This window comes from Hippocampus guttulatus, chromosome 16 (assembly GCF_054856545.1).
Source record: "Hippocampus guttulatus isolate MCC_2025c chromosome 16, RoL_Hgut_1.0, whole genome shotgun sequence".
NCBI classification, from domain to species: Eukaryota; Metazoa; Chordata; class Actinopteri; order Syngnathiformes; family Syngnathidae; genus Hippocampus; species Hippocampus guttulatus.
This window is the reverse complement of record NC_141276.1, coordinates 909,069-934,589: the sequence shown is the minus strand read 5'-3', so window position 1 is coordinate 934,589 and position 25,521 is coordinate 909,069. Positions and strand designations below refer to the sequence as shown.

General features: G+C 45.8%; 3 protein-coding genes across 12 annotated transcripts; all 3 read right to left on the bottom strand.

The window, feature by feature from the left end:
- Nucleotides 1–143: 143 nt before the first annotated feature.
- pih1d1 (PIH1 domain containing 1) lies at nt 144–4,749 on the bottom strand. The gene is made up of 11 exons (XM_086133421.1): nt 4,600–4,749; nt 3,938–4,047; nt 3,804–3,861; nt 3,545–3,733; nt 3,171–3,232; nt 2,917–2,998; nt 2,736–2,832; nt 2,348–2,374; nt 1,572–1,650; nt 835–978; nt 144–591 (listed from the first exon to the last, which is right to left on the bottom strand). Exons 2-11 carry the CDS (start codon nt 4,016–4,018, stop codon nt 556–558), a joined length of 855 nt encoding a protein of 284 aa, XP_085989547.1. The 5' UTR covers nt 4,019–4,047; nt 4,600–4,749; the 3' UTR covers nt 144–555.
- A 279-nt stretch (nt 4,750–5,028) lies between these two features.
- On the bottom strand, nt 5,029–11,711 carry LOC147192290 (uncharacterized). Of its 9 annotated transcripts, none has more exons than XR_015103244.1 (12): nt 10,864–11,703; nt 10,181–10,244; nt 8,920–8,985; nt 8,726–8,779; nt 8,575–8,655; nt 8,201–8,309; nt 7,615–7,632; nt 7,472–7,510; nt 7,112–7,303; nt 6,910–7,023; nt 6,082–6,258; nt 5,029–5,967 (listed from the first exon to the last, which is right to left on the bottom strand). XR_015103244.1 is itself a non-coding variant. In XM_086133428.1 (12 exons), the coding sequence occupies exons 5-12, from the start codon at nt 8,756–8,758 to the stop codon at nt 6,140–6,142; spliced, it is 705 nt and encodes a 234-aa protein (XP_085989554.1). In that variant the 5' UTR covers nt 8,759–8,779; nt 8,920–8,985; nt 9,398–9,557; nt 10,181–10,244; nt 10,864–11,705; the 3' UTR covers nt 5,029–6,139. The 9 variants fall into 9 exon arrangements, 8 of the variants coding, with proteins under 8 accessions (XP_085989554.1, XP_085989548.1, XP_085989549.1 ...); XM_086133428.1 differs by adding an exon at nt 9,398–9,557 and having other exon boundaries at nt 5,029–6,258; nt 10,864–11,705; XM_086133422.1 differs by having other exon boundaries at nt 5,029–6,258; nt 10,864–11,702.
- A 599-nt stretch (nt 11,712–12,310) lies between these two features.
- Nucleotides 12,311–25,412, bottom strand: cpt1a2b (carnitine palmitoyltransferase 1A2b). Of its 2 annotated transcripts, XM_086133406.1 has the most exons (19): nt 24,991–25,411; nt 23,648–23,790; nt 23,028–23,167; nt 21,660–21,837; nt 21,416–21,517; nt 21,197–21,334; nt 20,809–20,886; nt 20,184–20,291; nt 19,842–19,929; nt 19,444–19,639; nt 18,818–19,006; nt 18,619–18,724; nt 17,904–18,020; nt 16,650–16,814; nt 16,245–16,373; nt 15,735–15,890; nt 15,486–15,599; nt 15,254–15,346; nt 12,311–15,001 (listed from the first exon to the last, which is right to left on the bottom strand). In XM_086133406.1, the coding sequence occupies exons 2-19, from the start codon at nt 23,786–23,788 to the stop codon at nt 14,891–14,893; spliced, it is 2,349 nt and encodes a 782-aa protein (XP_085989532.1). In that variant the 5' UTR covers nt 23,789–23,790; nt 24,991–25,411; the 3' UTR covers nt 12,311–14,890. The 2 variants fall into 2 exon arrangements, with proteins under 2 accessions (XP_085989532.1, XP_085989534.1); XM_086133408.1 differs by lacking the exon at nt 20,184–20,291 and having other exon boundaries at nt 24,991–25,412.
- Between the last annotated feature and the right edge of the window lie 109 nt (nt 25,413–25,521).

Sequence of the window (25,521 nt, the reverse complement as noted above, 5' to 3'; positions counted from 1 at the left end):
TCCCGCGATGTCAAAGCAACAAGCAAAGTCCAAGAACAAAAACGCTTCCTGCTGACACTACATCAGAGTTGATAATAATAATAATAATAATCATTCGAATGACACCATTAATCTACTCTAATAAATACAAGTGCGACAACAAATATCAAGGTCTTTTTATTATGACATTTTGAAACCCATTGGGGGTGTCATCATCATTTTCGGTCAAATCGGAGGTTTTGAAGCAAAGTGACTCCATGTCCATCTTGTGAAATGAAATACAAAAGTTGTACTGAAATTTCGCCTTTGAAAAACTAACCATGCAAGTTTCTTGATCGACAAGGTCCGAGAGAGACGTCGTCATCGTGCACGTATGTTCGGGTGTGACATGTCCGCGCCATCCGGGATATCCCACACGTCATTCTAAGCAATTCAACAGCTGTGCTATTAACTCTACTGGAGGGCGTTGGAACTTCCGTCTCACATGACATCGGAATGAAGACCGAATTGACTCGCCTCACTGGACGTGGAGCGTCACGGCATCCGAATAAATAAGCGCAGCTCGCATCTGTCGTTTCAAGACGACGCCACGGGCGAGGTGATTGTAAGGATCTAAGAGAGACAAGGCACAAGGACAATAGATTGCATCGGTTTGTTTGTTTGTTTGTTTTTAAGAACAATACGCTTGACGCCGAGACGTCAATCCAAAACAAACCGCCGCGACGAACGGAATAATGGAGCAAATATTCCCGAGGCAACTCGCGGTTAAAAGACTTCCACTTCAACATCGGCGTCATTGCTTATCGGAGCCCCGAGAGACGACGATTCGACGGTGTGACTTTTTGCCGGCTGTACCTGAGTCCTGCCGTTGAACTGCGCCACGCTCGTCTCCCGATCAACGAGGAAGGGATGGAAGATGTCGAGGAAGTAGAGCGAGGGCCGGGCTGTCAAGACCAGGCGGTCCTCGCCGACATCGAGGACCAACGAGCGGGACGAAGCCTGCGGGAGCCCAACGCTTTACCGTTTGAGCTCTCATTTGACCTCATCGGGTCATTCGAGGTCATGAAAGGCAGAGCAGAGCCGCCGTAAAACAAAGCCGGCGAGAGATGAGACCGCAACCTGCTCCGCATGAGACCGCAACCCGCTCCGCATTCCCTGCTGTCGACAATATTCGGTTGAGGGTGGAACGCTTCGCAGTTCGTAATCACCCGGCAACAAAGAGCGAGAATGGCCACACACAAAGTACGCTATCGTCTGCACAAATCTTGGAATGGGGGAAGGCTATTAGCATTTCCAAAGCACAACCGGGAAAACTTTTTGTTTGTCATGTTGCAGTGTGAAAGTATCTATTTGGATGGATCATGTGAATTTGTGCTTTTGGATGGATCGTTTATTTTAGGTTATGGTGGAGGAGTTGGAACTTCTTCCGACTTACTTACTTAGCTACTTTTTAGACGGACAGGACATGTTTTGTCAGTATGGGATCTTCATATGTTCTTTTGGTTTTTGGTAGTACATTTGGAAAACAAAAAGTGAACTCAATTAAATGTCAATATTTGATCGGATAGTTCAAGATTTTGAAAGTCTCTCACCACACCAGGCAACTTGATTTCTGCAATCAGGTACTCGGGGTCACCAGAAGGAGGCTCCACAAACAAGGCGAACTCCGGTCTGAGAAGAAAGAGGAGACGAATTGACTCAACTGAATTTCGAGAGCACTTTCAGACAACCGCCGCTGTGTAAAAAAGTGCAGCACGTGGGGCAAGAATCATTCATACGACGTCAAACAATCAAACAAAAAATCAATATTGACAGTAGAGAGCACCAAAACAGTCCAACTCAAAATCAAGTCTCATGCGGAGTCGAAAGCCAGAGAATGAAAAGCTTTTGGAAGACGGGGTGTAAAGACCGACAGCGAGGGGACTTCATTCCAAAGACAGGGAGCGGCGGCGGAAAAGGCTCCGTCCCCCTCCGAGCCTACGCTTCGTTCTCGCTACTTCTCCGAGTGTCTGGTCCGCAGACCTGAGGTGTGTCGGACCTTGGGGAGGTCATTTCAAGATTTGAAAAGAAATAGTAGGATCTTCAAAAAATGAGCCAGCGAAGGGACGCCAGAGCAGGAGTGACGTGCTGCCTCTTACGAGGACGGCTCAAGAGGCGAGCAGCAGCATTCTGGAGCAACTGGAGACGCTTCATGGAGGATTGGCTGACTCCAAAGTCAAGTGCCTAAGAGTCGTCCATCCGAGATGGGACAAAGGCATGAATTTGCGTTTCAAAGTGCTCTTTACAGTTAGTCGGGGATGCGCAACCTTTTGAACCGACAAAGACAAAACAAAAAAGTCATCCGATATCGTCATTTCATGAGCATTACCTTTTTGGCCCCGAAGTGGAGTTTTCCCTAGAAAACAAAAAGGAGGAAGAGCATGAATGGAGCAAATCACCAAATCGGTCCGTGTAAAATCCCTGGCCAAGCTCAGAAACGGGCTGCATTTTTTGTTGTTGCGCTTGCTCTTCCTTCAGGAGGTATTTTGCATGAATTACAAAGGTGGTGGCGGTGGGCAAGTGGAGGGCTTGCTCCCCAAATGTGTTGCGCTTAAAAATTCGCTTTGTACTGGCCAATGGCAGATTAAAGTCAAGAAAGATCCAAGGTTGGTGGATTCCGTAGTGTACAGAGTCTGTGAAATCGACTAAAAAATGTCATTTGGTCCGTCTACTTTCTGCGGGACTTTGTATGCATTTCATCCATCGCTGAGACTTACGGAGGTTGCAGCTCCTGAATAACCGGCTTGCTTTTCGTGCGAATGTTCTGCTCGCTGACAGAACCCAAGAACTTTCTGTTCTTCAGCACCTTCCATTCTGGAAAAGACACAACCCCAAATAAATCCCAAGCTTGACAACAAGGTAGTCCACCAAAATGAAGAAACGGTTTTACCCGTTTACCTCGACTCAGCTCGATGTTGTATTTGTTCTCTAAACCTTCGAAAGACACCATGACAACAAACTGCTGGAACAAGGCTTCCTTCTACAAGACACATACGAGCAAAAGAAGAACAGGCGCATCAAAGAAACCTTTACGAGACATTTCACGAGACGCAAAAGTACACGATGAAATCCAATATAAGCAGGCAGAGATCTGAAACGGAGAGAAGTGAGTCAATTTAGTGTTGACAGAAAACCAAAAGATCCTGTCCTACCTGACACTTCTGGAAAAACTCCTGATTGATGACCACGTCATACGCAGTGCAAGCCTGAGAGTCTAGGACAGAAACTTTCACTTAGGCGTTAGATGGCAAATATGTTCTGGATTATTATCAGACAATTATTTGAGAGGAAATGCAGAGAAAAGAGAAGAAGTGTAACGGTACAAACAACGAGAACACAAAATAATGCAATGATCGAAAAGTCTACACACGGGTGCCTAATGTCCAGTTTTAGTGATTAAAAATAGTGAATGCTATTTGAAATGATTTGAATCGATTGTAGTGATTTATATACAGGGGGGGGGGGGGACTAGAAAAAAAATCAAATAAAAACCCCAACGTGTGTTCATAAATTTCAAATGACTGACTGTTGTCCACTTCAGTGTGTGGCTCCCCGAGGCTCATGGGAACTCTGTAGCCACTGGGATCTTCTAATTGGAGCAGGTCCAAAAGTTCCTCTTTGGAGATCTCCGGTGGTGGAGGGACCAAGTTTGACTGACAGATGTTGACGAAGACCTTTTGCTTGCCGGGCTCCGACGTCGTCTTTACACATATTCCTGAGTCCAAAGACAAATTAATGGTCGCCTATTTGATTGTATTCGATATTTGTGTGGTGAAACTACACACCGGGTTGAGGCCGAATCACTTTGGAATCTGGATTTGCCGTCTGTACATTTTCTAGTGTCTGAATTGGGGAAAAAATTGCAGGTCTGGGTTATCTGATATCGTGAACAAATAAAAAAGAGTCAGAGTGAAACTACCTGTGCTAACAGGTGCTGATACAGGTCTTCTTGCTCCTGTAACTCCATCTCGGAGTTGAGGAGCGTCGAGTCAGTTGCCATGGCTTTAGGCTCAAATGAACCGAACGGTCCTGCGGTTACACGAACACACACACCGCAAACAGTGACAGATAAACACCGTGTTTTATTTGTTCATACAGTATTTATATCTTTATGCACTTCAGTTTCGCTTCCCTTATTTTTAGCTGTGTGTATTTTCAATGCACTGTGTGTTTGTACTGCGGTTGAGGAATAAAAGACATGTCACCTGTTGTCTATGTTACACATATTTGAAAAGAAAGCTGACTTGACTAATATGAAGTCCTGTGACATGAAACAAAGTCATTTGAATAAATCATGCACGCGGTATGCCTTATCAGCAAGAGCAGAGGAAATAAAAGTGCTTATGTGGAGTTACCGTGTGTGCTTGTGGTTAAATTTGCCAGACAAAAAAGAAGTCCGTTGCTACAACAGAGAAAAGCACAGCCGGCGAATAGACTTTAGCTTAGCATCACCGGCAGGCAGTACAATGGAGCCACGCAGTTTATCTCTTAGTGGTTACTACCACGGAGTTCACTTCTCCGTTGCGGTTACGGTTTAAATACGATTAGAATAGAATACAGACCAGTACAATCGTTACTTGCCTCTCTTTTCCCCAAATTGTCTTGTTTATTTATGTCACGTCGCACACCGGAAGCTGCTTCAAAGCTTGCGCATTCAAAGCCATCTCACTTCCGAGCCGGAGCCTTCAGAATAAAAGCGTGGACCTTAGGAGGAAAGTGCAACAGGTCGTTCAAAACCAACACTGATGGTGTAGTGGTACAATCGCCTTACTTGTTGGGGGTGGGGGGGGGGGGGGGCAGATTTGGGATCGGTCTACAAAATGCCAAACCTCATTTCAGTCAGGTGGATTGGACAAACTGCTCTTTAAGTACTTCATTTGAGGTTTAAAGCGGACAGATGAGCCAGGTTGTTTATCCTCATTAATGTTATTGTGGACATTTACAGTGGAAATAGATAGACGCCCATAGGCGGACGGGAAAAAAAAAATCTTTAAAAAAGAATAAAAACAATTCACCGACTATCATTATTTTGTTTTTCATGAATGCAACAAGTAATACAAGACTTGACAATGCAAATGCTAATACAAACAGGGGGAAAAATACAGCTAATGGGCAATTTGTGCTCCGCAGGCCATGCTTTGTGCACAGATTAGTTAGTTGGAAACTGGATAATATGTTGTTTATCTTTTCTGAAGATTTAACAACACATCATATTCATTCATCACAGTTAATGAAAACACAGTGAAATGAGGAGGTTCGGTATGTTATGCCAGATTTCCTCATTGCATACCTTCAATTCAATTCAATTCAAATGTATTTATAGAGCACTTTCGAACAGCCATCGCTGCATACAAAGTGCTGTACATGGAGCAATTTAACATATACAATAAACAGTAAAACAAATCGGTAACAAAGACGGTAGAAAGCACCGAACAGTAAAACCAAGAACAAATCTAAGTCATGCTGAGTCGAATGCCAAAGAATACAAGAATTCAACTCACTTTATGCTATGTGTCTTGTTAGCTGAACTGAGGCATTTAAAAAAAATAAAAATCAACGCCGTCGATATGATTGGACATAACACCGTCCATGACATAAAGCGCACACCCCAATGGGATGCGATTCAATACAAGATCTGTCAAAAACAAATGTTATGCATACGGAAGGTGTGTTTGAAAAATGACAGCACCGGTGTTAAAAGAGTTCGTTCCAATCCAAAGCGCAAGTTTCCCCCTTTCAAAAGCGACCCCCTGGAGTCTGGCACACTTTTCCCAGCCGTCTCTTCTGACACCTTCATTCAGGCCTTGAAAAAAATTTCCAGGAACCTTTGCAGCTCTTTTGCTTCAGCCACCTTGATATCGTCCACATCTTCAGAATGAATCCATTGATAGCCCCCTTGAAGTTGTGAAAGAGGGAAAAAAAATCTGTAGAGCCAAGTGGTTGGTCATACTAGAAGAGGGAACACACAAAGTACCCATTAATTCACTGAACTATGGAAACGGCGGTACAACTTTGTCCTCCATGCCATGTACGATCAATAATTACAACATTCCCAAACCATACTGTTTGATTAGCTTTTGTCACTGATTATCCATGATGAATTGGTCCGTTGGTTGAGTGGTTAGCGCGTCAACCTCACAGTGCAGAGGTGAAGGGTTTGATACCGGCTCCGACCTTCCTGTGTGGAGTTTGCATGCTCTCCCCGTGCCGGCGTGGGTTTTCTCCGGGTACTCCGGTTTCCTCCCACATTCCAAAAACATGCATGAAAGGTCAATGGAAACACTCTCAATTGTCCCGAGGTGTGATTGCGTGCGCAAACGGTTGTTCATCAATGTGCGCCCGGCGATTGGCTGGCAATCGGTTCAGTGTGGCCAAAGAGGAGAAAGCAGGATCGCCAGTTGGCCCGGACTGAAGCAAAATAGCACAATGCTCTCATGTGGCGGAAACATGTTTTGGGACTTTAAAATAAAAATAAGGAGGTCTATGATATCATCAATTCAAAATAATATAAATTTAGGGGAGGCAGCACAATGAGCTAGTGGTCACCACGTCTGCCAAAAATGCGAGAGAGCCGTGTTCCGAAGTTGGGTTCAGGCTCGATTGCACGTGGAGGTTGTTTGCTTCGGATCCTCCCGCTTCATCTGACACTGCCTTGCAAAAACATGCATTTCAAGTTCATTGCCCACGAGGGTGAACGGGAGTTGGAAAGTTTGTTTGTCAGTATGTGCTGGCGACCAGTCCAGAGTGGATCATGCCTCCTGCCCAAAGTCAGTTAGGAGGGATTTTTTTGTCTTTTGTTTTTTAATCACCACACTTATCAAAAGATCCCATCAATGTATATTTTTTGTGGCTGAAAAACACATCCTCCACTTGTCACCATCGTGAACTCACCTGGCCCTCTCTCGTCTTGCTTCATCTGGTGACGCATGTAAAAGTAAACAGCTAATGGCATCACAATAGCAAGCGTTGAAGAAATCACTAACGGCACCGTCAGGCTTAAATTGTCTGGGGAAAGAAAGACAAGGAATTGATTCTTTTTATAATCTGCTATATATATATATATATATATATAAAACCCAAAGGATATGAATACTCTCGTTGAGGTGGATTGGCATCTCATAAAACTTAGCATTGCCTTGACAGGCCGCTGTATTCTCGGCACGGTGTCGGTTTTCTGCCACAGGCGTAGAATTTGGTAACGATGCACGTGATGTTGGCGGCGGTTCAGCCCGAGATGACACAACTTGTGATGTCATCCCTGGGTCTGTTGGCGGCAGTGCAGTTGCTGGTGATAGAAAAAAAATGGAAAAAGGGTGTGCTTTTCTCAGAAAACCGACCTCAACTCAAGTGTATTTCTCGAGCGCTTTAAAACAACTAACGCTTGTCAATCCAAACGGATTGCTGTGTACACTGACAGTTGCTGGACACGACTGAGTAAATTCAAGGCCCTTACCGTCTTGCCAACTCTCCTCAAATAACGGGCAAACGCTTGCTGAAAAAGACATCAGATGAGAGTTTGCTTATTATGCACACAGCGAGAACATTCACAATTCGTTTTATATCAAGAAATGGAATTTCAACACAACATTTACTCACACTCACCATATTCACAGCCTGCAGTGCAAAAGGAAAACATAATCAGTGTTAAATTTGCAATCTCAATCACATGCTCAACAGGTTGGATTCTTAATAGCCTTCCCAAGATTAAAAAAGTACGCGTGCATTCCGATAAATTGCCAAATTCTGTTCGCGAGTGGTGTCCAAACTACAGCCCGGGGGCCATTTCTTGCCCGCCATCCATTTGTCGGTGGCCCGCGACCTGACAAAAAAAAGTGTGTGTGTGTATGTATGTGTATATATATATATATATATATATATATATATATTGCTGATTTAATATTTCAGTGAACATTAACACAAAAAATTAGAGATGCAAGATTAGAATTAGGGAGGAAATGGCTGTTTATCTGCCACACTGCTAAGAAAGGTCTGAACACATGTGACTGATAGATGACGTTAATCTAGTTTTTTTTTCTTTAAGGTGTTCAGAAAAAAACGATAAAAACAAAGTACATAAGTATCTGAACATGTCAATCTTTACTTGAGACAAGATGGAGAGGAAATGAAAGAGTTAAATTCCATTTGAGAGAAAGAAGAAAGAAAGGATCATCGTTATACGAACCATGTACAGTTTTTTGGGAATCCACTACTCTGGCTAACAGGCACATTAAGTGATGAGTATGAACGGGAACAATCTGCACAGGTTTACACTTTTCACTTGGTGACTTGGCCTGAAGTCAGAAAAGAAACAAGTTCAGATGTCGCTGTCCTGCGGAAAAGACATGTCCGTTTTTGTCATTATTTAATTGTTTTCTTTAACATGATAAATGACATGAATGGGATGTCCACATTTTGGACATCCCCTGGACATAAAAGTCTTTGAAAAATGACAAAAATGGACATAGGTGTTTTTTGCGGGACAGCGACAGAGTGCAAACTCATTCTGATAATGAACACGGGGTCAAAGGGCCAAATGACCCTTTCTGATTTACTCACAGGTCTGTCAAAGCAGTCGTGGAATACATGACACATCTCGTTTTGCAAACAGTAGCTTTCTAAAGTACACTCCGCCACATTCTTCAAAGAGAAACAGACACGTGTGAGTCAACTGAATCAATACATTTACCAGTTTTGGCGACTGACTTACTGTTTTGTTCTCTGTGATCACAAGGGAGACCATTTTAAGAATCGTGTTATCTTCCTGTATGACAAAGGAAAGACATTAAAATACTCCTCATGACCTCTTGGCAGATTTAATTTCGGTCTTGAGATTACTACTCTGAAATCCATCTGGTCTGCGTTTTCCAGAAAAACGCAGAAAAACAAAGGAATAAAATGTACCCATTCCTTCTGTGTAAAATAGTCTTTGCAGTTCTCTTCTGAAGGTTTAGTCACACTCAGGAATATCTAGAACAGAAAAACCTGTCATCGGCATTGCGCGGCAGTTGCATTTTTCAGTGACCTTATTCTGGAAAGCTGCCAAAAGCAAAGCAGAGAGGCCCAGAGAGACATAAGTCGGGTTCAGCTAACATTGCTCCCGCCAATGCCTCGCAATGGTCGCCGCAGCTCGACTCAAACCACAGCTCAATTTCATCTCCGAGCAGAAAGCCGAAAGTGAAAGCGCGCCCACTTCGGCTCTCCGTCGCTCAACAGAGGAGACAGAGAAAGGGAGAAAAAAAACCCACACTCCAAATACACGACAAAGCCAATACTTTCCACGAGCCAAACGATTCGACACCTTTCACCGTGAACAATGTATTCCATTCACATTGTTGCGTCATAATGGCAGCCATGCCAACACTCGACAGTCCACACTAACCGTAGTACAAAGTTCGACTTTGGTCTGATTTTCTCTGCTGCTCCTCAAACGTTGCCGGATGCTGTAAACCAGGGGTGTCAAACTCTTTTCACACTGTGGGCCACGTACGGTCTTGGTAGATGTCAAGTGGGCCGGATCATTAAAATGATACCATATTCTGCTGTAAACAACCAAAATAATATGTCTTTCCTTTGTTTTGGTCTAAAGAAGCACACTAATATTCGGAGAATGTTGACATTTAATGAACATATCTTTTATAAAACATTTCACGGAGCGCCTTGGATTTCCTTAGACGAATGTGGAATTTACTTTTACCATTCACATATATGCATTGCAACCGATCCCACCGATTGTACAAAGGCACAAACTTTTAACAAGTAATATGGTATTGAAAAATGTATAGATTGTTTATAGATTTATAAAGAAAGGAATTTTTAAACCATTTACACTTGTGCATATAAAATCAAAATGTCATCCCTACCTACACCTGACAAACTAAGGAGAGTGCTCCTAAATGTGTAAAGAATAAAGTATTCACGTCCTTGATCGCGTCTGCTGTGTTGGGTCTGTCTCAGTGACCGACTGAGACTGCTGTTGTCTTCTTCTCTGATCAGAACAATGTTGTCTTATTCTCTGATCAAAACAGTGTGGCCTCTTGCGGATACTCCATGAATTGCACCCTATTAAAAATATTCATTCCGTGTCTTTTATGCATTTTTCTTCCGCTGTTAAATGATCCTGCGGGCCTGATCGAACCTCCGGTTACCCAACGCGGTAACTTACAATGAGACACAGGCAGGGGGCGGCCCTCCATGTCATTCTGCTCCTGTACACATCCAGGTTCACACTATGACAGAAGAGCAAGTGTCAAGGGAGAAAATGGACATTTCTTTCATTTGTTGTGCAACTACACATGCAGACATTTTACACGCAGAAATGATGAGTGAGTGACCATGGGCAAGGAACTTGAGTTTATCATGAGCGATGCTCAACTTTTCAACACGGGTGAAGCTGAAAACACTTTCTCCCTGCGTTATGCTGGGGAACAAACAGCAAGGGATTGTTTTCCCTTTTCAATTGCGTGTTTCTATCCAAACACGCGTCACGTAGCACGTTTTGCTCCCAAAGTTTTTGCCGTCCAAACTTATTTTGCATACAGTGTCAACCGTCCCAAGTAACAAGAACAACGTTACGTTTCACAAGGCACCCGCGTAAGAAGTCAATTAAAAACAGAAAGAAATGACACGAGGGAGCTCTCGACTCGGAGCCACCGCGCCTGACAGTGTTCAGTGTTGACAAATTGGCCCGAAATAGCGGCGACCACGCGTACACTCGGATTGGACGCATGCGAGTCCCGCGCAGCGGCTGCACTCGTAGCCCCCCGGCCCCCACGTTCATCTTTCTCCTCGCCTAGTCGTCCTGACTATAAGAAATGAACAATAAATCAAAGTTCTTTGTGAACTCACCGCGTTGCAGCGTCGATGAACTTCGTCGGCTTTCATCCCAGGCGGCGCACATTTTTTTTTTCTCCCTGGCGGACGGTTTACTTTCACTTTGGGCTTTTGTTGTCTCTATCCGGGGCGAGTCCCGCCTCAGCGATACTCTGATCACAGCCAAATGATGACGAAATGATGCGGGGGCTTTCGGGGCATCGTCGTTTTAAGTTCGAAAAATCGCACGAGGGATTTTCGGGTTCGGTCCAAAGATCGTCCGGCTCACTCACCACCCTAAATGCAACCTAAATCCGAACCGACGATGGCGCTATACCTGGCCGGGACCCTTGTGAGGATAAACGGATTAGAAAATGGATGGATCGAATTTATATAGCCCCACTATGTACAGTATCGGTCAAGCCTCCCTCTTTAGCGCCGGGGGGGAAATGTCCTGGAGCGCCCACCCCCGCCCCCTGAGGCCAACCCGGTTGTGTAATTAATGATTCCCCGGTGGTAATCTATTTTTAGAGTTGTTTCATCGTCATAGCTGCATACCAACAACACGGTCATTATAAATCGATTACATCCTTAGTAGGATTCACCCCAAAATAAACGTATTGCCACAAGTGAAGGCCATATTTTGTGGATGTTTCCTCAAATGGGATCAGGCAAATTGTCCATTGGCCTGTCAATATAATTCACTTCGAAGTGTCACCTTTTTGGTGCGTGTGTTCTCACAGTCGTGTTATCTTTAGTTAATTTTCAATCCACGCAGTTATTAACTCACAGTTACAGAGCACTTCGGCACTTTAACTTTGATCTTTTCAAATGTGATTGTTCATGTTTTGATGCGATTTCAAGAGCTCTGTGTGGTTTGCTTGAATAAAATGGTTCATGGACATTTCCTTTGTCATAATAGGGTTTGCTCCGTTTTTTGCCCCGCCTGCCCTTGTTATAACTACCAGTAACTGGATTTCACATTTATAATTGAGCTGAATGGATGGTATTCCTCACGCCTCAACTGCGTCTCCATTTGCTGCAATCCAAGCAATGCGGTTTTCAGGGAATTATTTCAAAAAGAAAATGTCAAGCCACGTTCTGTACGTGTTCAAGCAGTACGGCTTCATAGTCAAAGGGCGTGAGTGGAACATTGGCCCGCCAGCAGTCCAGACCCGTCTAACCCACTGACAATGTGTGTCGCATGATGAAGTGAAAACGACGACCACCACGGAGACCACAGACTTGAGCAAATGAAGTTGCGCATCAAGCAGGAATGCGAAAGAATTCAGCCTTCAAAGCTTCAGGAATTAGTGCACTCGGGCTCGGTTCCCAAATGCTTTTCGTGTGACGGTCAAAGGATAAGTGATGTCAAACTTTGGTCAACGTGAATTCTGTTTTTCGTTGCGTCCGACCAGATGTCCCAACTTCATTGCAATGAGGGTTTGGATCCCCCCAAAAATGCAATTGCACATGCAAACAATTACAGTAAGGTCAGGGGTTGCTTTATTTCCGGCAACATTCCATCGCCATGTGTTCAAAAGCGTTAAGTCACTAAGTGACCAGGGGGCATTTGAATAGAATGACAAAAAAAGGACATCCAATTACTTAAAAGGTAAAATGCAACATTGACATGAAAATAGCCTCCAATGACAGAAAATCACAATCCGGAACTAAACAATTTTTAGCCCAAATGGTAAATTGTTAAACTTGTCGTTAACGTGTAAGCGTTCAATGCACATCATTCCAGGAAGGCTCTGCTGTCAAGTGAAAATCAATGATCAATCATTCAGGTGGGGGGGAAATAACTTGATCCCGTTTTTGACCACATTGAAGGAATTTGCCAGAATTGGGAAAAACATTTTTGAAGGCAAATGTGACTTACTGTGCAAAGGGAGATGTTATCGCGTCCCGAAACATCAAGCGGATTATTTTCCAAAGTAGTGGCTATATAGATAGATAATGCCCTTGGCTATGTATGTGGCGATTTTCAGAGAGTCGGGTCAGCCGCCGTCATGCCGCGCCGCCGTGAGGTGACGCTATTGACAAAGCGCAGATGCATTCTGTTGCCGCCACCCCCTCCGTGGAAATACAAATCGGCGCGTCGCATTCCAAAGGTTGTTGGCTGTAGTTCAGGTTAATTTGACAATTTATGAAAAAAGAGGGGGATCGAACAACGTTGGAGGAAATATCATATCGCAGGGGTGTCAAACTCATTTTTGTCGTGGGCCACATTTTAGTTACCATTTCCCTTGGAGGACCGTTATGACTGAAACCAAACATAAAACTCAATAATAACGCTTTATTATTTGTTACAGTAATGAGTGGTTTGGTGACAACAAAGTGCTTACACTATGCGTCTTATTTATTACATATGAGAATTTCACATTTTGGTCGAGATTTTAGCAAGCATCATGCAAGTTGACATGCTTGATTTGCTTCAGCGGGCCACAGAAGAGGACATGGAGGGCCAGATCTGGCCCCCGGGCCTTGAGTTTGACACCGGTGCCGTACAGTATTCGCAGTAGTGAAATCAATGACAAGGACGACCGTTGTCAACACCGAAGGCGTTTCATGCGACAGCGGTCAAGCCCAACGGAGGCGGAACCAAACATAGCAAGAAAGACTTCGAAATAAGAAACACGTAAACACAGGCTCCATTTCATCCACCATGAACCAAACATATGCAATCAAAGAAAACCCGTACTCCAATCCCTCATCCATTTGCGCACCATTAAAACGGTTGGATTGGATCGGTCCTTGAACTCAAACGCTTGTCGTCTGATAAGATGGAATGACCATTGCGTGGCACTTGAAAAGCATCAAACAAAGCTGCAGTTTGATATCTGGCTTGATGTCATTTCATGCCTGTGGCCAATCCTCCAACCGGCGCAAGCTAAATGTCAGCACAGAGTACTTGCGCTATCTAGTCACTGCAGTCCCGTACAAGCAAAAATGGGTACACACTATTCATTTTAGAAAATGAAAAGATCCGGTGTTGTGCACCGAAAAGGCCACCGTCGTGAAGACCGACAGCGACAGTGCTGTGGGGAAAAAAAGTATCTGCCCCTTTCCTGACTTCTGCATTCTTTGCACATTTATCGGCACACAAAGGTTTCAGTTCATCCAACCACTGAAGCATGGGGTGGCAACGTGACGGTCTGTGACCGCTTTGCTTCTTCAGGACCGGGACAGCTTGCTGTGATCGACGGGACAATGACTCCTGCCGTCTACCGGCAAATCCTGAAGGAGAACGTCCGACCATCACTTTGCTCCCTCAAATGCAAGCGCTCTTAGATCACGCCGCAGGACAATGATCCGAAACACACCGGCAAGTCCACCGCTGAATGGCTAAAAAAACAAAATTAGGGTTGTGGCTTCGAATCCTATTGAGATGCTGTGGTGTGACCTGAAAGGAGCAGTTCATGCGAGAAAAAATCTCATATGGCGGAAGAAGGGTGGGCGGGCCAAAATTGTGAAAGACTCATCAGCAATTAGTGCAAAATACTTGATCGGTTTGGATTTTTATTTATTTATTTTTGGGGGGTGTCAAAATCAATTCAAATGGCATTTAGAAAGCGCATTTTGTATTTCCGGGGGGTTGTCTGTGTGCGATATTAACTCATTCACTCCCAAAGACGTTTTTAAACGTCTTTTCAGACTTGGTCTAGAATTGGCTGGTACTGAATGAGTTAAAATTGCTTTGATGAACTGAAAACGGCGTGTCAGAACACAGAAATCAGGAAGGGGGCAAATCCTTTTTTTTTTTCCACGGCACTGTGTAAAATTCAAGTAAGGTAAGCACCATGGACTGACTGAGGTTTGAATGTGCTGCAATTGTATCTTCTCTCACTACATTTCCCTTTTCACAGAGACGAGTCAAATGTAATGCCGCAAAGCTCCGTTTTGATTTTTCGTATTCAGCCACGCGTGCTCTCATTGCATTTTTGCTTTTTTTTTTTTTTTTGGGGGCGTCACTCACTGTACACCATCGGGATCTTCAGCATGTGTTCACGGGGCCATATTCATACATGTCGGAGTGTATTCAGAGGTTCTTCTTGGGCTAAGGCCGGGCTGCGGCTTTGGAACACGAAGGCCTTTTGGTGTCGGCAGTGAGCACGCTCATGATGTCCCGCAGAGCTTTGTTTATCTGGCCTCCAAACTTGTGCGAGCTCTGAAATGGAAACAGGAAATGAGTTGTCAGCCAGTCAACAACAATTCTCGCCATTTCGCCTCGTGGGCCCGGTGCGCGACACGTGCAGACACAAAACGGGCGGCTCGGTAAAAACTCAAATGCGGCGGACAGTCACTCGAATGTGGATTCAAATAAAACCTCTGGGGAAAAACGATTCCTTGAATGCGGCGGATGGCAAAACGTCGCTTTCTAAAAGAAGAGGAAGGAAATGAGAAAAGACATTTGACTTACCGTTTCCTTGCAGGAATGTTTGCACGACACATGGAAGTTGATCATATCTTCACCCACGATGATATAAGAAACGCCGTAACCGTCGTCGGCGACCTGACGTGACCACAGAGAAATGTGAGATGTGCACGGTTCGGCTGCGCACCGCGGGGAGCGTTTGCATTTCCGCTACAGCCGGCCTCTGACTGAAGACACGAGTTTATGGCTCGAATTAAAAACCACACGTGGCGCTCACAGGTCCAAATCCTCCGCCTAGTGATACAAATTCTGGGTGGTTCTTCAAGTCGAAAAGCTCCATCTGCTGCACCGGTGTCTGGCTCGTGGAGAGGCGCCAAGGCTCGGACAAAACCTGAAATGTCCAATAAAAAAAGAGGAACTGAGAACTTCCGCAAATCGTAAATTGTCACGGATATTCTCCAAAGGAAAGTGTCGGTGTCCACGCTGAGCCTCTTGCTCATGCCTTGCCGGGCCAAGCACCACTTGCCTCTTTGAGGAACGGTGACTCCACTCCCAAATACTTGGAGACGACGTACAGGCAGAAGAGGTGTCTGTCGATTCCGGCTCCAGTCATTGCCAATCGATAAAGATTCTGGTGTCTCTCTGAAGCCAGTTTAAAGAGGCGCTGACACTGTTCGGCTGTCTATCCACGCAAACAAAGGAATCGGATATCCACCCGTCATCCATCCATCCATCCATTTTCCGACCCGCTTTATCCTCACAAGGGTCGTGGGGGGGGGGTTACCGGAGCCTATCCCAGCCATCTTCGGGCAGTAGGCCAGCAAATCGCGGGGCACACATAAACCCACAACCATCCGCGCTCACACGAAACAGCGCACCCGGAGTAAAGCCACGCAGGCACGGTGAGAACATGCAAGCTCCACACGGGGGGGGGGGGGGGGGGGGGGGCCGCAGCCGCAATAGGAATGACAGCACCCTGATTTATTCTTGTCCCGTTTCACTTTCGAGTGAGAAGAAAGCAAAATTCAAGAGCTACCTCTCCACTCTCCAAAGCTTTGACAAAGGCACTGCTTTCGTTGGAGCAGGATCGCACCGTCTCTGTCCGCCCTTCCCTGAAGAGACGGGTCATGGACGCCTCATAAGTCAGACAGAATCCGCCACGATCCTGAGGAATGCAATCAAATTGAACAATGACTTGCTTTTCCTGTCATCGCTGCCCCGCTTAGTCGATCGCGATGGAGTTATCGGGCACCCCCCCCCCCCCCCCCCCCGATGTCGAGAGTTTCCATCGGAACATAAGCAAAACGTGTGTCGGTTTGATTTTCTTCTCAGTGAAAGCGTGTTGGCTTTGTACAACCTTGATGTCAGCTGTTCAGAAGTAATCATTTTTTTTGAAACGGAAACAAAACAACAAGCTTGAGGCCAGAGAAATGCGCCTTACCCGGTAGTAGGCCAACTGCAAGGCAATCTGAATGAACGCGTCGGGGCTGACCCGAAGCTTCTTAATTTGGCCTTTTCCAAAGTCTCTGAAGGGGAAGACGTGGCAGTCCACGTCGTCAGCCAAAGCCTGGGCGACGGCAAGAGAGCGGCACACTTGAGCTTGAACCTGCGAGGACGACAGAGAAGAGAAAGAGACACTTGAACGAAGCCCGTCATTTTTTTGGGCCTTTTATCGGCACGAATCAAGTTTCCGACGGCAGTACGTTGGCTGCGCTCTGAGATTTTGGAGGATCGGCTGACTCCAAAGTCAAGTGCCTTGCAGTAATCCGGCCGAGATGCGACGAAGGCATGAATGACTGGTTTAAAGAGCTCTCGAGAAAGGAGAGGCATCAGAATAACCTTTTTCCCCCCTTCCTTCCTTTTTTTTTTTTTTTTTAAACAAAAGAAAGGTGGAATTGTTTTCCATTGTTATTTGGTCGTACTCAGGAGATCACGGGAACTTTCCCTTTCAGTATGAGCCACTCCATTTCAGCACCCAGACAGCGCCAACACCGGTGCTTAGCAGATGATGGGGGGGGGGGGGGGGGGGCTAACAAGAAACAAGACTTATTTACAGTCCTCAGCTAGACCTTTCAAGCCACCGTCTAACTCGTGTACTGCAAGCAATTTTGTATTCAAACACTTTTCATAAGATCCGTTCAACTGCCTTCGTGTTTTACTACAGGCCTACTCCGTCACGTTTAGTTGGAGAAGAATGATAGCTGTGTGTGTGTGTGTGTGTGTGTATATAAAAGCCAATAAAACAATGACCTGCGCTTTTTCACGTTGAAGCTTAACGGCAATCACGATACGATTTAAAGTCTTAAATTAATCTAAGATGGGTAACGAAGCGGAGCAGGGCTTCGCACGCCTGTCAGTCACAGTTGAGAGTCGCCGCTGCATTTTTATACCGATAAGTCAAGTGATGAAACAGCACAAAGCACTTAAGACAGATGCGCGGGACTCTTCTTCACCCGTGAACTTTGGATAACATGAACGTGTTCATACTAAAGCGGCACAAGCCTGTCCCAACACATCAGCAAATGGAATGAAAACATTCAGGTATGTACGATCGGATCACGGGTGCGCACCTGGTGGTGGGGTCTGTCGAGACATGAGTGGTGAGTGGGTGGGGAGGGTCAAGGCATTGGAAGCTTTTGAGTCGGGGTAGGATGGTACACGATACAGAGCAATCTCACAGGAATAAAAGTAATACCTCTGGCGAGATGTCCCAGATCAGCCTCTGCGGGGGGGGCAATGAGCGCTCCACTTCACCCTTGCAGTGTCCGTCCTCGGTGTATCCCAAATGGAAAGCGTCGGTGGCGAGCGTGTACTGAAAAGAAGCAAATGCAAATGTTTAGGGCAAAGGTGTCAAACTCAAGGCCCGGGGGCGGATCCGGCCCGCCACCTCATTGTATGCGGCCCGCCGGGAAGCAAAATCGTGCGTGTCAACTTGCGTGATCCTGGCTAAAATCTGTGCCGAAATGTAGTAAATAACGTTGAGATTTTGCAATCGTTTGCTTTGTGGAGTTTGCCTGCGTGGGTTTTCTCCGGGTGCTCCGGTTTCCTCCCACATTCCAAAATATGCACGGCAGGCTGATTGAACTCTCCAAATTGTCCCTCGGTGTGAGCGCAGATGGTCGTTCGTCTTTGTGTGCCCCACGATTGGGCGGCAACGCATTCGGGGCGAAACCCGCCTACTGCCCGAAGGCGGCTGGGAGAGGCTGCGGCATGCCCGCGACCCTCGTGAGGAGAAGCCGATTTTAAAAAGAGAGGGATGTTTGGATGCAAATGGGAGCAGTGGCCAAAACATGTTCGTGAGATGAGACAGCCATTGATATGGCATCGTTATTTATTTTTTTTTCTTGACCACGCCCAACCAAAAGTCTTCAGCCTTTCACGCGACATCAGAGTGGAATGCACACACACACCTCCCAGAGGTGAGCCACAGTTGGCGCATCAGCCCAGGAGTGCTCAGCGTTCAGTCCGTTCTTCCCATTCTTGTAGATCACGACCGAAAAGGATTTGTCGTACCACCTGGAGGAAAAATTGAACCCGCACGTAAAAAGATCAACGTGTTGTTGAGGATAATTCACGAGTGGCCTTCATTTCTTCTAGTTTCATCCTCACCTGTCGTAACATTTGCCATGAAGCAGCGACTTGGCATACCGATCCAAATTGCCTGCCGGGTCGTTTCCCCTCATGCCCTGCTCTTCATCATCCAAGGTCACGAAGAAGGCCGCCTTCTCGATGGCGTCCAAAGATCGCTTGTTGACGCCGGAGCTGAAGTACAGCTTCCTCATCTGAGACCAAGGAATCCTGCCAATAGATTGGAGCACATGACCGGAGAGAAATTTCGCTGACCTACGACTGTAAATGGGTGGGAGAAGCAAATGCACATGCATGTGCGAGTGCGAGTGTTCGTGGATGGTTGTTAGAAGAGGAATACAATTTATCTTCAAAACACCATGGTGAAAAAAGGCGCAGCAAAATAACAGACGAGCTCAAGCCATTGAGCGAGTCGGTTATTTTGTCATTCTTACACTTGGGTGCATCAATCACTTTCGGATAGGGAAAATGAAACAAACATTGGTCTTTGAAGTTCCTTCTTAACTCATTCACTCCCAAAGACGTTTTTAAACGTCTTTTCAGACTTGGTCTGGAATTGGCTGGTACTGAATGAGTTAAGATTGATTGGGAAAACTCGCATAGTGTGAATCTGTAAATGGTATGCAAACGCGGCCGATTGTTTCTACCTGTCTCCAGCGGTAAGTGCTCCTAGTTTGTCTTCTCCAGGTTGTGGAGGTGAAGGGTCATCCAGGATCTTCTGAATCTGGGACTCAATCTCCCTGGGAGAGAGCAGACGGCCAGCCCGGTACACCCACAAGCGGAAATAGCGCCCCTTGTGGTACACAGCAACAAACTCGCTATCCAGCCAGTGTTGAAGAACGTCTGTGAAGAGGATTGTTCGAGTTAAAACTCATTCTTGAGTAGGTGACTTTATTGTTCATTCTGTACGTTCAAAAAATTTATAAAAAAATCAAAGCAGACCAGTAAAAAGACCTGCGTCAGACAGTTACTGCGCACAACACGCCTGCAGATAGAGTGTGCTCGCGCTCGTGCGCGCATTTGGGTACGTGTGTACACGCGTTACCGGTCTCAACTCCCGGAGTACGCGTTGTGTTGAACATCCTCTCGGTCTGGGCGGCACACAGAGGGATGACGGTACCCGGAACACGGCTCTAATTCAGAGAGACAATAAGGAGCGTTTACGGACTCATTTATGAAACTGTCATTTTTCTTTCTATCGCAGAAGAAAAAATAAATAAACTCTCTGGAGGTCAGAAATGACATATGAGCAGATTGCAAATGCGCCCCTTCCTTCACTCACAGGCAGGCAGAGATTGAATTAGACTACTGACGAAAAGGTAGGAAGCCAAGCATCCCTCACTTTTTGCGAGTAGTGCTTCTCATTTCATCTCCACAAACTCCATACCGGTTTGAGTTCCTCCCGGTTGACCTTGCGGCGGTAAAGGAGCATCGCAGTAATTGTGTTGCCTGCCCTTGCAGCTTGCATACAAGTCGGGGTCACATACAGGAAGTCCTATCAAGTACAAGCACAAAGCGGAAACTCGTAGAACACAAGCGGCAATCATTTCTCATACCCGGAGGTGAAATCAAAGAGGAAACACTCGTGGGTTTCTCCTTTTTCATGCGAGGTGGTAGAATGTGGAAAAGAGGGAAATACAAATGAGATCGTTTCCATAAAACGACTTAAAAAGACCATTTCCTCTTTTCGGAAAATGAAACTTTGGTCATAAGAAACCGGCAAAATTGCCTGACAAATTTCGGTTGCGTCACACAGGGGCAAATCTCAGTATTTTGATGTCCCGTTCCTGATGACAGTACAGACTTTTACGTTATTGTGTGTTTGTTTGTTTTGTTTCAACAGTACACAGCTGACTCAAGAAAGAAACACAGTGTTACGGTGGAACTGATTGCCTCAAGATGTGGCTTGATATTCCATTCGGGAAAAAAAAAATGACCCAAGCACTAATATTGCACATTTGCAAAGAATTGGCTCCCCCTGGTTTCCCAGCAAAAAAACTGCAGGCGGTTACCATGCCATAGTAGTTACTGTTGACCATGATCGGGCCTCGGCTTCGAAGGTAAATGTATTCCTCCCACCAGTCACTCACCTGGAAGGAAAACAGAAAACTCAACTTTCAGATGGATTGTTTTTCCAGGGTCAATAAGGTAAATCCTCACCACCGTTCCTCAGAATATATAAAGACAATACAGTCAGGAAAATTCCATGCACAAATTGGCTCAGGAGCGCGCTCTGAACTATTAGTACTTCCATGCCATTAAAAAAAAAAAAAAAAAAAAAAAAGGCTTTACTTTTTTTCTGAGCTGGCAACAGTATGTGAAAAGGGGCGTGTCAGCTGTCAAATGGAGTAAGTGTGAAAGCATTTCAGTCTTTTTGTGAGTGATCGGCTCGTTACCTACATAGTTCGTTGCCCAGAGAGCTTTCAGCCTTAAGTAACGTTGGAGTCGATTTCCAAGGTTGCATTCAAAGTCGGAGGCCAGTCGTGTCATCCGCTTGAATTCAGAATCTGCCAACAGAGGGCGCGCTGACTCCAAGTACTGAGAACGGGAGCAATCCATGCTGTTGCGTCACACAAATCGACATGAGCACCGCGAATGAAGATGTGTACACACACACACCCTGCTCAGTGTGTCCTTGATGGCAGGAACGGGCAGATGAGGTAGCGACGTTTGGTAGCTGTAGAGTAGCGGCTTCCTGCTAGACAACAGCCTCAATAGGGTCTAAAAAAAAAAAAAGAAAGCGACAGACAGATTCGGAACGCTTTCCGGCACAATCGGGAAGGAAAACGCAGGAGGAGTCACTTTTGAGTGCGCAGGCAACTAAATACGGTCGCCGTATTGCCGAGTAGGAGCGAGGGCTTACCACCCAGATTTTGGTGGTGTTGGAAACTCGACCGTGCTGCTCAAACATCCACCGGTGGTAAGAGAGAAGAAGCTTGAGGCAGAACCTGAGAGCGAGGATGAGGGACAGCCACAGCAGCGTGCTGAAAACCAGCGCCGAAAGCATCGTCTGGCCCTGAGCGCTGAGAGACACGTGGAGGCTGCGCGGAGGTTGTGTGAAAGAGACAAATGGCGATCAGACAAAATAGTTCAACGCTTTCATTTCCTTTCCACTGCAGGAAAACAAAGGTGAAAATGTGTCAAAAAATATTAGGGTGTCCATGTGCGTCTTATTAATATTTTCGTGTTAGGATGCTCAGGGCGCAGTGTGCACTTATCAGTTTCACGCTACGCGTACGCTACAAAAAGTGCCACGGTTACCAGAAGAGACTATTGCATGTTTCCTATTGGCAGAGCGGTTCAAAATGTTGTTGTATCGTATATATTTTCAAACAAAGCATTTTGGTTTGCATCAGATATGATCATAACAATATCAACGAGGCTGCCTATTCAAACAAGGTCAGCGGACTCCGGATGCGATTAGGATGTCGGCGATATTTGGTAGGAATCAGTTGACGTGCTGAAGTCATTTCCTAATGGATGCCATCAAAATGGAATGCGACAAGTGTGTGTGTGTGTGTGTGTGTGTGTGTGTGCGTGCGCGTGCGCATGTGGCCATAAGGCAAAGAGAAAGTCAGTGACACGGAGTCAGCCAAGAAACTGTTTGGGATGTCGGTCAGAGTTCAAGTGGCGGAAACACACCCGCGTCGTGCTCACTTGTGACTCAGCAGTTAAACGCGCAGAGAACTCGGCTGGTTGCGGTTGAGCCGCTTCCAACGTCGCGACCTGGCTGGACGCCAACAAGGGCGTGTCCTAGGACCGTCACTCGGGACTATTTTTAGAGTCCATTATTCTATCGATGATTCCATTGATTCAACAAATAATCCGATAAAATTGGACCGAGGTGTGTTACAAAACAAGTTTCGCTTCAATTATTGTTTACGGAACAATTATTCGTCAAGTGATGAAAAAACAACAACAACAACGACGAAACATGGATGAAGCAATATCACGCAGGAGGGATGGATGTCCTCGCCAATCTTTTTTGAAACTGATTGAGTTTCTGATTCGGTCATTGTTTTCCAAATTATAAGCAGATGCTTGCCAATGTTTTCTTTGGATTCAATTCAAAAGATTATCAGTCTGGTTTCACAAAGGACTCCAGAAATCTGAGAATAATTCCTGTTGAGAGGCTGAAGTCGAGGATTTGGACAATTTGAAGTGAAACCGTGGCTATGGATCGCTTCACTTTTATGTACGCGTGCGCGTGTGTGTGTGCGCGTATGCCAACCTGAGGGGAAGGTGTTGCTGTATCTTGGCAATGAGCCCCATGCTGGGATCGGAGCGCGTGTACATGGTAGCCAAGATGGCAATGACGACAAAGAGCCAGGAGGAAGGGCTTGCTGGATACATTCCTTTGATCACTCGGTTCTGCAGTTCAAACATTTTCAAGTAGACAGTCAGGGAAATAGAATTGTACAACCACCTTGCAAAATGGATACACATGTCTCTGTACACACATACGGTAAACATGACCAAGCAATTTCGCCTCGAGAAGGTTACGTTCCATGGACCCAAAAGAATGCAACTGAATATTAGAAAGAATCGAAACACCCGGAGAGTATTGAAGAAGGGCTTTTTTTTTTTTTTTTTTTTTTGGGGCACGCAATACGCAACTCTTCAAATATTAGGAGTCAAGACATCACGTGTGCCAGCAAGCCCGAGTGTGTTAGGTAAACCGGATCTCAAATGCTTAACCACATACCCGCTCAACTAAATGGAAACATTTGTCACCGTTAGCACACGCATGGCAAAAGAATATTCGTGACGATCATAACATTGGCCCGTCGGGCTCTCCTGCATTTTAGCTTGACAACCACAACATTGATGGACAAGCTTTCCGTTACTCACTCTGATGCGGCTGACGCGCTTTTTCCACGATCGTACTCCCGCCAGGTAGATTTGGTTGAGCGCCTGGTATGAGAGCTGCAGATCGATGCCCTCCGGCGTGATGGTGAACTGGAATGCCACGGCCTGGTGAGCCTCTGCCATGGCTGTGGACGCACACCACAAAAACACGCGTTCATTCAACGTGCTTTTGCATTTTGGGATACAGTCATGCTCTCGATATGGTTGGTCTTTTAATACACAGCATGTATCATAGCGCCATGTCTGGGCTCAAATGTTATGATGCATCATCTATCCATCAGTGTTTTTCTGTGGTCATGAATTATACAGTATATTGCGGCACTTGGGTGCAATTAGCCCAAGAACTGTGCTGTTGCCTAAGCATAAAATAAAGCGGTTCAATCATCTAAGGCTTAGGTGATCGGTCCTAAGCAGTAGCAAGATGATGTGGAATGGCACCAATATTCTCAATGGCAACAAACACACTGCTTCACCATGTTGGTGAAGAATCAACATCAGCTCCTCAATGGTTCAATGACTTGATGGGAACCGGAGCGCGGCCCCGACACTCACTTTGTTTTAACACTTTTTGGGGGAAAAAAATCTGTATTTCCTCATTTGGTATGGGCTATTATTTGGAGGATCAGGTATTCAAACTGATCTTGACGATGAACATCTTTGTGGGCGTGAAAAATGAACAGGCATGTATGCACAGCGAAGGAGGGAAAAGGCGAAACAAATATTTTCAAGAATGTCAAGCATGTGCGAAAACCCCGCCATCCGCTCTGAGAACCGATTGTCTCCATTCTTATTTATTAAAGACCGAAATGGGTGGGCGGCAAAAACGACACGGTGACGTCATAGCAACGACCGGGGAACCGTCCGTCTCGTCCTGCGCGTGCCACATCAAGAATTACGAATCATAATTACAGTTAACGCTCACGCCTTCGTTGTGTTGTTGTGAAATGACGCAAGCACGACACCCCTCGGCGAAACTTGTTTTCATGTGGCTCTCCTCTCGAAAACCGGTTTTATTGCGCCACGGGGCATCCTCATTCCCCTCTCCATCCCTACATCACCCGCGTCCGGCGGTGGTGAACAGAAATCAGAAACAAACGCCACATCAAGCAGGAGCCTTTGCACCCGCCAACGTGTGGCGTTCCCTCCCGGCTCATTTTGGAGAAATCGTGGAGCAGGCAGCACACAACAACAAGAGCCCCATTCACGTCCGGCACCATCTCCACCCGCGCGAAGCACAACGCGTAATGGGCGCACGAATGCTCGAAGTCAAGCCCAACTGCACAAGTGCCACGAGGAAATCGAATACAAAGCCAGTTGAAATGTACCTGGAAATTGTTGGAAGGGGCTTGCTCGGCAGTGTGAGTGTCAGAGAAGCTTCCGTCTGTGCTCCCTTATCTTCTCTTCGCGACGCGACACCGGCAGTGAAAGTGAGCGCTCTTGCTATCTCGGCGAGAATGAGCCTAGCTTGCTAGCTAGCTTTGTGTATTTCACCGCCGGACGTCAAAGATCGTCAGTGTTGAACGAGACCACCTCCTCTTCGCTGTTGACCACATTGTTTCCGGTGAGCGTCGGCACTGAATGGCTACAGATAGTGCATTCACTACAATATTTAGGACGAATTGCGAAAAAATGTGCTTTGATGTAAATAAAAAAAAATCACGTTACGGGAAAAGAAGAGGAGATAAAATACGGTATGTCAAATAACTAGATACTTTTCATCAGGGGTGGTCAACCTCGGTCCTCGGGCGCAATCCTGCATGTTTTTAATTGGTTCCATCCTCCAACACACATGCTTGAAATGTTCGGGATCGTTATCGAGCCTCTGTAGAGCTTGCTGGTGATCTTATCATTTGAAT

Excerpts from the sequence above, each read along its gene's own strand:
- cpt1a2b (XM_086133406.1), bottom strand. The coding sequence starts at position 23,788 with ATGGCAGAGGCTCACCAGGCCGTGGCATTCCAGTTCACCATCACGCCG. Across the intron at positions 16,815-17,903 it reads TCTGGGACATCTCGCCAGAG|GTTCAAGCTCAAGTGTGCCG; the intron begins GTATTACTTTTA and ends TCGTCCTCGCAG. Across the intron at positions 16,374-16,649 it reads TGCAGTTGGCCTACTACCGG|GATCGTGGCGGATTCTGTCT; the intron begins GTAAGGCGCATT and ends TGCATTCCTCAG.
- LOC147192290 (XM_086133422.1), bottom strand. The coding sequence starts at position 10,216 with ATGACATGGAGGGCCGCCCCCTGCCTGTGTCTCATT. Across the intron at positions 8,986-10,180 it reads CCCCCTGCCTGTGTCTCATT|ATATTCCTGAGTGTGACTAA; the intron begins GTAAGTTACCGC and ends TTTCTGTTCTAG. Across the intron at positions 8,780-8,919 it reads ATTTTACACAGAAGGAATGG|GAAGATAACACGATTCTTAA; the intron begins GTACATTTTATT and ends TTTGTCATACAG.
- pih1d1 (XM_086133421.1), bottom strand. The coding sequence starts at position 4,018 with ATGGCAACTGACTCGACGCTCCTCAACTCCGAGATGGAGTTACAGGAG. Across the intron at positions 3,862-3,937 it reads ATCAGCACCTGTTAGCACAG|ACACTAGAAAATGTACAGAC; the intron begins GTAGTTTCACTC and ends TCCCCAATTCAG. Across the intron at positions 3,734-3,803 it reads AGTGATTCGGCCTCAACCCG|GAATATGTGTAAAGACGACG; the intron begins GTGTGTAGTTTC and ends CTTTGGACTCAG.